Source organism: Tuber melanosporum (genome assembly GCF_000151645.1).
Source record: "Tuber melanosporum whole genome shotgun sequence assembly, scaffold_75, strain Mel28".
Classification (NCBI taxonomy): Eukaryota; Fungi; Ascomycota; class Pezizomycetes; order Pezizales; family Tuberaceae; genus Tuber; species Tuber melanosporum.
This window is the reverse complement of record NW_003299123.1, coordinates 158,180-167,222: the sequence shown is the minus strand read 5'-3', so window position 1 is coordinate 167,222 and position 9,043 is coordinate 158,180. Positions and strand designations below refer to the sequence as shown.

The 9,043-nt window shown below is 49.4% G+C and overlaps 2 protein-coding genes; one reads left to right on the top strand and one right to left on the bottom strand.

Annotated features, from left to right (window-relative positions):
- Window positions 1-1,802: 1,802 nt before the first annotated feature.
- On the bottom strand, window positions 1,803-3,797 carry GSTUM_00010787001 (uncharacterized protein; the record flags this gene model as incomplete). XM_002841518.2 has 1 exon in its annotated part: window positions 1,803-3,797. The coding sequence occupies exon 1, from the start codon at window positions 3,702-3,704 to the stop codon at window positions 1,803-1,805; it is 1,902 nt and encodes a 633-aa protein (XP_002841564.1). The 5' UTR covers window positions 3,705-3,797.
- A 2,347-nt stretch (window positions 3,798-6,144) lies between these two features.
- GSTUM_00010786001 (uncharacterized protein) lies at window positions 6,145-7,811 on the top strand (the record flags this gene model as incomplete). XM_002841517.2 has 3 exons in its annotated part: window positions 6,145-6,573; window positions 6,660-7,076; window positions 7,125-7,811. 3 exons carry the CDS (start codon window positions 6,145-6,147, stop codon window positions 7,581-7,583), a joined length of 1,305 nt encoding a protein of 434 aa, XP_002841563.1. The 3' UTR covers window positions 7,584-7,811.
- Window positions 7,812-9,043: the final 1,232 nt, after the last annotated feature.

The following is a 9,043-nucleotide window of genomic DNA, read 5'->3' as shown; positions in this document are numbered from 1 at the left end:
CTACGCATTTTCCCTCACTCGACCGACCCCGCTCACTCGCGTCAGCCGCTCTCACTCGTCCCCTCACACATTCACACACACACACCATCCACTCCAATTCCACAACTCGATTCAGACAGCGGTAAGCGTATGGTGTCCCCGTTTCAGGCCACCTACCTATGATACGATATGCAAAATGGAGATTCCCGTTCGATTTTTTTTTAAAAAATAAAGGGTAGTTGGGGTCGACTCAACTCGAGTAAATAAATCCCCACACTGGGTGTGAATTAATCTATTCCGCTCCTTCGTTTTCGCGTGGGGCAGTGCCTTACTGCACGTAATACACGGAAGATGGGAGAGCCGCCATGATACCGGAGAAGCGAACGAACGAACAGAGGAGCCGCGAGCGAGTATGTCAACGGCTATCGAGCCCCATATCACGCCCAGGCATTGCGATCCCGATCGCGGCATGACGGTGCATAGGTTAATCCAGGAGTAGCATGAGGTACTGTACCATATCCCCACCTCCCGCGAGAAGGGACAGAGGAGGGTAAAAAAAAAAAGCAAAGGAAAGTGCAACCAAGGCTAATCGAAAAGGCGGTTCCGTGATTTCACGACTTACCGGTACTTCCGACACCGTAGAGAATTTTGTTCACGGTGGAGAGGTACTAGTTTTTGGTGGTGGCCGGGGCAGGAGGGGAAGATAAAGTGATTCGCTTCCTGTGTCCGGGGCATTCGGGTTTCCTCTTGCTTTGTTCAAGTTATCGTGTGGTAGTTAGACGAGTGATCGTGGTCGCACGCACACAAGCGCACGCACGCAAGAACGCGAGAAAGAATAGCTGGTGGGAGAAGAGAGAAGAGATGATACGAGACTGAGCTTACTTTATCTTGACAGGTGCAGTTTTTTTTATTACCCCTTCCCGGAGCAGGGCTTTCATTCTTCGGGTGATCTTAGAAGGGAAGAACGAGTGAATTAATGAACGGACAAACGGGCAGGATCGATTGAATTGTTATTATTTGTTTCTTCTTCCACGGTTTGATATTGGAAGACCCAAGCCGGGAAACTTTGTCGTTTTCGCTGGATGAATGGTATCATACCTAACGGTGTGGTGGGCTATTACCGAGTATGCCTCTGTGAGAAGATTCTGTACTACTTGGGGTGTAGGAAATTTCTAGCTGATAGGATTTCGACATGATTGCCAGTCAAGACTTCACTAGCCTTTTTCCTACCCCGAAGCACGATGCGGGTACGGTACCGGTACTGTACGAGTACAAGTACGAGTGCATCCAGCATGCTTGAATACGGCACTTCCCATTCTGCCTCTCCTGCCCCCTACTTCGTTCTACGTCCCGTCGCATTGCATACCATCCTATCCATGAGCCTGTTTACCGTGCTGCTACGCTACGATACTACATCGCATGCTCGAGCACAGTACGGCACATACTGGCAACAGTAAGTGCTGTAAAGTACACTACCTTTATTAAATTTATACAGTCCAGTGCTGCAGGCACACCATAGGTTAGAGTCACATACAGCATTTCAGTTAAAAGGAAGAAAAAACTTAAAACACCAGTAAATACGCACCCCGATTCCCGATCCTCCGGTCCAGTGCAGCCCGCTTCTCGATTGCCCCCAGCCACCCTCTATTGGAACCGATGCCTTGATGCATAGACACGGACAGACTGAAAGACAGAAAGAAAAGAATTCTAAACAGCGAGGACGAAAAAATGTTGTCCAAAGTAGAAGAAAAAGGAAAAAGACAGTAATGAGGAGGAAATACAAAAAGTGTGAATGAAATAAATATTGTGCTTTTCCTTTATTTTTACAATGCGTCTATCATGTGGTATCCTTCACAGTTGTTGCTCTTGGCGTTGGGCCCACTATTATCGTCACCCTCGCCATCACTCGCTTCATCCCCACCACTAACACCACCATCCCCGCCGTCACCCTGCCGTTTCCTCTTCCTCGGTTTCTTCCTCTTCGAGAACCTTTTGCGCGTGCGAGCCCTTAATTTTTCGGAGACAACTTTCATCCTCGCGTCCAATATTTCTTCCCAAGTGCGAATCTTCTGCTTCCTGGACACAAGCGGTTTTTTCGGCGGTGGATGTGCTGGGTGCCTCATTCTAAAGGCGTCGAAGGAGGGGTCCTCAAGCATCTCCTCTATATCTTCATAATCGACGTCGGTGCAACGCGGGTCCTCCGCTAGGTCCTGCATCGCCCAGGCGTAATCCAGTGTTCGCAGCAAGTCCTTCCCTTCAACCTCGCGCATGTAGACTCCTCGCCCCTTGATGTAATTTGGTGTCTTGTTTTGCCTACGGAACCAGACCCCTTTCCCCTTATTCGGCTTCTTCGCTAGGGTTTCCTTGTCCCAACCGCGTTGTGCTGCGAGGGTTAGGACCGCCGCTGTCCACACTGAGTTCCCGCATTCCTCGCAGAGCTTGTACATTTGATGGAACGCACGGAAGTCCGCACGCTCGCCTGTGCCGTCTTTTTGATATTGGGTGTCTTGTTTCATCATTTGCTTCCATGCACGGGTACCCTGGGGCCAGTCGGTTTGCTCGGTGTAGAGTTTTAGTATGGCGGTCCAGAGCCACATTGACGGCTCCGGCGAGTCAGGACACTCCCGCGCGAGGGCTCGGAGGTAGACCAGTACTTGGCCGCTGTTGCCAAACTTTGCAAAGCCATAGATGATTGCTTCGAGGATAGGTTTCGAGCGCCTTCTCTCTTCGCGCGTTTTTCCTGGACGCATTTGCTGACGCCAGTGGATGTTCATAACCTTTAGGAAGCCGGCTTGGTCGTTGGATTTTACGCAGAGGTTGATTAAGCGGATGATTGTGCCCTCGTTCGGGGCGACTTTTGGGCCGAGGCCGCCTTCTAAAAGTGTGCGGAAGAGGAGATGGGAGAGGGAGTTCTGTCGTAGGCGGGTAAGGCCCAACATGAGGATGTTGAAGGTTTCGACATCCGGTGCTGTTGGCGAGGTAAGTAGATTATAACATATCTTGGAGAGAAAAGCAATTGGCGGGGGTCGAGCAGATAACAGTTTAATAAGGGATTCATTCAACTCTGTCGGTGGTCCAGGTGTTACGTACTCAGGGAAAGGTGGGATATAAGGGATGTGCATTTTAGGATTTATCCCCTCTGCCAACTCTCCATTCGATTCTTCCTTCTCCGGATTAGGTTTCTCCGGCATCTGGTAATAGCGATGGCTGATATGTTGTAGCGTCTTCTTGAGCATCTCCAACTGGTCGAATTCACTGCCGGAGTCGGTAGAAGGCTTCCTATGCTTTTGATCTGACGCCGTATTATCCCCCGTATCTCGCCGATGCCATCTAACTATCTCCGCTCTCAAATCTTTAAGCAGCCGATCGTGCTCTAGCACTCTCGTCGTTAGAAATTTCGCCGTTCCTTCAATGTGCTTCCGCAGTGCGTGGGGTATAATCCGATGTTCTCCCGCCTCGCTATTATTCGCAGCGTTTGGATGGGACACCGAATGTTTGAATTCCTTCCAACTACCCCCTTCCTTAGTATTAATTCCACCCCCACCCCCACCCCCTCCCGTCCTCGCTGCCTTACTGCCCTCGCCATCCTTCCTCTTCTGCTCACCAACAACCGCCGAGTAAAACCTCTTGTAGAATTCGCCGAATCGAAGATAAACCGTTACGCTGCCTATTGTAGAGTGATAGCAACAAGTGGTTCGTGATGCTTTGGACAGGAATGGTTGCATATCTCCACTGCCGCCATCCTACGAATTGCGCGGTATTGGAGTTGTGGAGTGGGGAGGCAATTGCTTGTTGACGTTTGGTGGGGGTGAGGTTTCCTAAGGATGGATCGGTTTTTATTCTCATTTCTTATTTATTTTTTTGCCCCTAATGAAGTGTGGGATTTTTATTTTATCTTGGTTAGTCAGCGAGGATAACGCGGGGTCTTGGCGTGACGACCAGGTGTTGGCCTCGGGCCACGGCTTCCAATGATGGGGGTTACCGTACCGTTCCGTACTCGAGTATAATACTGTAGTTGAAGGCTTGTGGGATGCCCCGCGAATTCTGGATGGGTATCATGGGGTTGTCTTGGGTGAAGTATCATAATATGAGTGCAAGACTGGTGTATTATTGAATATCGTACCGGTTCGAGTTGAAACAATCGATTGTTAAAGCTGGCGGATAGAAGGGATGCTGAGACCCTTTGCTGCTGACATGTCTGGGCTTCCTGTATTGGTTCATTTGCTGGCGCTGTATGCCGGTATCGCCCAACCGTGGTTCAGTGAGGGTAATGGAAGGAGAGAAATCTGTGGAATCAAGAGTTGGCCTTGGTGGTACTCGTACATAAGCGGTTCAGCTGCAGAGCGCAGGTACCAATAGCTGTTCCCGATATTCTAGTACTGCGGGCATTAATTTGCGATGGTTTACGGGAAGAGAATATGAAATGGTGACATATCCTGAATTCACATTGTTTCCCCGGAATCCTAGCTCAATCCGATTATCCTCTCAGGTGTGCGGATTTCGAGTTCGTACATTTTATCGGGGGGACCTGCTCTTGGAACCCACAGTTGCAATTGCTTCACATGATATCCTCATTCGGGAATTAAAGATGTAGAGCCTCATTGCATCCCCCCGGGCACGCCTGATCTCGCATCACTCCTGCGGCAACCTTGCTCACAGCTACCGCCAAACTCGTTTGTTACCGCTTTTACATGGCCGGTGGGGTTTACTTCCCCTCACTGATTGAAGTAAGCTTTGTACCTAAAGGAAGGAAAGTGGATTACGAGAAATTGCGTTGGAGGCGAAAGAAATAAGTGGAAAATTCAAGCACTCGGTCCTTCAGAGAATGAATCTACGGGTGACATCGGGTGTGCTCGTACTTTTATCAGTCTTGGCACAGCTAATCTAAATAATTAGGAGCCTCAATTCTTCGCGTCTTCCCTCTCAAGCTCCCTCGGCTACGCGTTTTCCAGAACCCCGGGGTCACCAATGTTGTCCAACTTTCTTATGATCCAAGATTCAGAGGATGAGGGCTCTGATAGTAATGCCTGTTACCAAGAGAACGAGTTGGACCTCCCTCCTCCGGCTGCTTTGACAGAATCGGGTTCACACCTCCAATCACCATCATTGTCCTCGGGGCCAGGTCAGATTAGCGGAGGTTTGTTGGCTGTGGGGCTATTTTGCAGTTTTGTAACTAACGCTTGAATAGAAGCTCGTGAAAAGGCTATTAAGGAGGCTCAATCTCTGCTTCTAGCTCCTCCTCCCGATACTCCAGAGACTCCCGGAGTGCAACCAAAACCTGTCAAGGTGGCTACAGCTGCTCGTAGCAAAACAGCGAACGGATGGTTAGAAGGTAGCACGGGCAGGGAGATGGATGTGTACGATTTTCCGGTAGACGACGAAGACAGCGGGGATTTTGGACCTCCGGGGGGCAGGAAGCGGAAGAGACCTACGAAGGAGTCAAAGTCGGTTACAGAAGGGGGTGAAGGGCTGTCATATGAGAATCGGAAGGCAAAGCCTGGGAAGGGGCAGGAGAGTAGTGTGACGGTTAGGCGGTCAAAGTCCATTCCGGATATACCACAGGATGAATACTCAGAGGATGATTGGACACCAAATTCGAAAATTGAGAAACCAACTGGGAAAAAGTCCACTCGGAGTAACACTAACGAAAAGGAGCTCGCACTGTTATTACCAAAGCCGAAGAGAAAGCCGAGGGGCGGGACACCCGTCAGTAGTAATCAATATGATGGTGATTTAAGCTTAGGGATAGACATCACCCGTGTAATTGGGCAAAGCGAAGAAAGGTCAACAGTTCGGGTTGGCGAACACGATGCCAATTTTAACAGTTTTATGATTGACCTCACGAGCGAGGATTTAATTCTCGCGACACAAAGGAAAGCCGAGTACGAAGCCCTATCTTTAGGCGTGGCGGGGAGCTCCGATGCAACCCCTCTACCGGTGAACTTTGTGGGTAGAGAATCAGATGCTGAAGATTATGCAGCGTTGAGTACGATCCCAGATCCTCCTTCTGACGGGCTAGGCCAAAGCCAGCTGTGGGGTCTTGAACACAACGAGTCTCTGGCTGTGTTACCACATCAGCTTCCACCACAGCCACCTCCACAACCACCACTGCTTCCAGAGCAGCAACCAGCCCGTATGGTGTCCTCACCACTTAGCTCTCCCCCAATGGAGGAATCTGGTGCTGGACCGCCTTTATCGGCAGCGCAAATCGAAACCTCAAAAGAGGGGCGAAAACACGATTCTTCGAAAACTGCCAGAAGTAGCAGAGTTGCCAAGCGCAGTGTTACGGATGGGAGCATCGAGACTGAGGGTTTCGGAAGAGTCGCTTCGGAGTGGAGGGTTGCTAAAGGGAGGTCGAAAACGATGCATAATGTTATTACTTTATCAGACGACGAAGGCCATTTTGCTCAGGAGATCCCGGAGAAGAAGAAGAAGAAGGCTGCTCGTCAGAGGAAATCTGCGACCATTAGTGAAAGTGCAAAGAAGGGTGCAAAAGGCGCTACTGCATCCACGAAGAAGGGTAAAGGAAAAGGAAAAGCTGTTGTAAATGATTCTGAAGACGATGGCGCTTTCTCTGATGAGGCATTTGCTCACGTAATTACACTTTTTTGTGTTCTTGGAAAAGAAATTTGGTTAAATAAGCCCGGCGTTATTAAACCTAAAGCTAACGTTATTTATAGCATCCCATCTCTAGTCCCAATAATGCTGTTGCCGATGAAATCGCTGTCCTCCATCCTGGGCAGACTCCTGGCAGAAAGCGGCCAGGGGACCAAGTCATGATCGCCGTTTCAATCGAGTCTCCACCCAAGCCCGTCAGGGAGCGCGGGTCAATTACAAGAAAAACGGAAGAGATCAATCCGCCGGCCGATGTCGTAGAACCCGATTCCGACTTTATGCATGAAAACCCCCAACATGACTATGAGTCCGCTCCTTCATCCCCGAAACCTGTCATTCCTGCAAAGCGAGCTGCTTCGGGCGTTTCAGCTGGCAAGCGTAAAAAGAAAACTAAACCAGAGCTCGAAGATGAGGAAGAAAATTGGGATGAGAAGCTCAAGGAGACCACCAAGAAAGCTGCGGTGAAAAGTAGAAATGCTAAGGTAGGAAACAAAGTGCCTGTGACCCGTGGTAAAGTTAACTCCAAAAAGGTCTTGGACACGGCGGTTATTGAGGACAAGGCAGGAATTGGGGATCCCCTGCCAAAGCCAGCTGTGAGAGGTCGTGCTGCCAAAGCTAAGGTTGCTAGAAAGTTGCCCGTGGAAGACGAGGAAGAAGAAGCAGTTGAAGAGAATCTTGAGGAAGTTGAAGAAACTCCTGCGGCTCTAAAAGCCGCTGCAAGATCTAATACTACTAAGGTTGCCACTACGGCAGGCGCTTCCGAGACCGAGGACAAAAGAGAAACCCCCGCTCTAGCAGAACCCGGAGCGGACACCAAATTCTCGAGAGCAGAAACCGAAACCACTCCCGCACCTCCAGAACGCAAGTCCGCCACCCCGGCATCGGCCTCCAAAAAACCGGCTGTTACCACCCCCGGTAGGGTTCCGTTTCGCGTGGGCTTGAGCCGCAAGAGTAAGATCCCGTCATTGTTGAAAGGGTTCAGGAAGTAGGCGGTTTGTCCTATATTCCTTTTGTCTTTGTTTTACTTCGCCGGAATCGGAATTTAGATGGGCGGGGCGGATGGATGGATGGGGGAGTTTATGTTCTTTGAATTATGTTTTCTTTACTACCGCTTTCTTCATTCTGCCTTCACTTTATTTGGCTGGTGTTATGGTGCTATGTTTACAGGTAGATGAGGTGGCTGGCTGGAAGGACGGATAAAAGTGGATGCTAATAACGACTGCGGTGTTGATGTCTTCCTGGATGTGGCGGTCGTGATTGAGGTTATTTCGATATTATGTAAATTTGGGAGGAATGTGATAAAATATCGTAATTATCATACCAAGGTAGTGGAGCAACTATTGTCCGGAGTATTGGCAACCGGCGGTTCATCCGAAGCACAGGCCGTCACTCGCTGGGGTTCGTGGCTTGAAAAGTATGTTTAAATAGCATACAATACGAGATAGTAAGATACAGTACGGTAACCTGCCGTAAACATGCTGGACACTGCTAGCCAGGCGAGTATGTATAAAAACACTTTATATCTTCTGGAGATGTCCGCCGGGGGGAGGGTTTACACATGGAGTGTGTGGGGGGGGGTATGAGGGGGAAAGAAATCCCAATTTAGATTTTTATAAAAATACAAGGTTAACCGGCATTAGGGATAAGAATGCCATGGGTCAAGCTTGGCTCCTCCTTAGCAGCGGCGCTTCCGGACGGAATTCTCATACCGCTATGGTGGTTCGCGTGTTTAATAAGTGTGTTGTCTAACCACCTTTTCTAATCTCCGCATGTGGGATATCTTGAAATTGTTATCCATATAAGGAAACTCACGTTCTGCGGGGTGAGGTCCTATGGCAAGGACATCATTACGAGTATCATACCCGACATCAAATTTACAGTGCAAGGTATGATATCATACCGTAGCGTTCAAAGAATAATTAATATCCTGGGGCGTGGCGGGTTTTTAGCCCTCCCCTGGCTGGGGGAGGCTGTACATACAGGGTTTGTGGCGTGTCTCGGGGCGCCCTGGGGTTGGAAGAAAGAATTGAGGTATCGTAGGCAGGAGGAGACCAGGGGGTAGGGGATTCCTCCCGGCTGGCTCCTTGGTAGATATTGTACGGCGCTGTGGGCCGTTCAGTCACTCTTGATACCGGTGCATGTAGAATGGGAGTTAATTCTGTGGTTGAAAGGCTTCTTTCTGTATTAGTCTTCCTTGATGAGCGGGACTAAGAATATGGATAGCCTCCCGAACTCAGCTTGAAGCTCACATCTGAGGGGCAGTAGAGAGGCGTGATATCTATTAAACAGCCAGTACATCTATGGTAGGAACCAGTCATTGCCAATACCTTGGGCAACAGCTAACTTTTACGTCGCTTTTTACGAGGGTCAGAAATACTTGGACTTCATATTTTCTCTCTGTCTAACCTAAACAACACTCGAGCCGACACTTTAGAGGGGAGAAGGAATT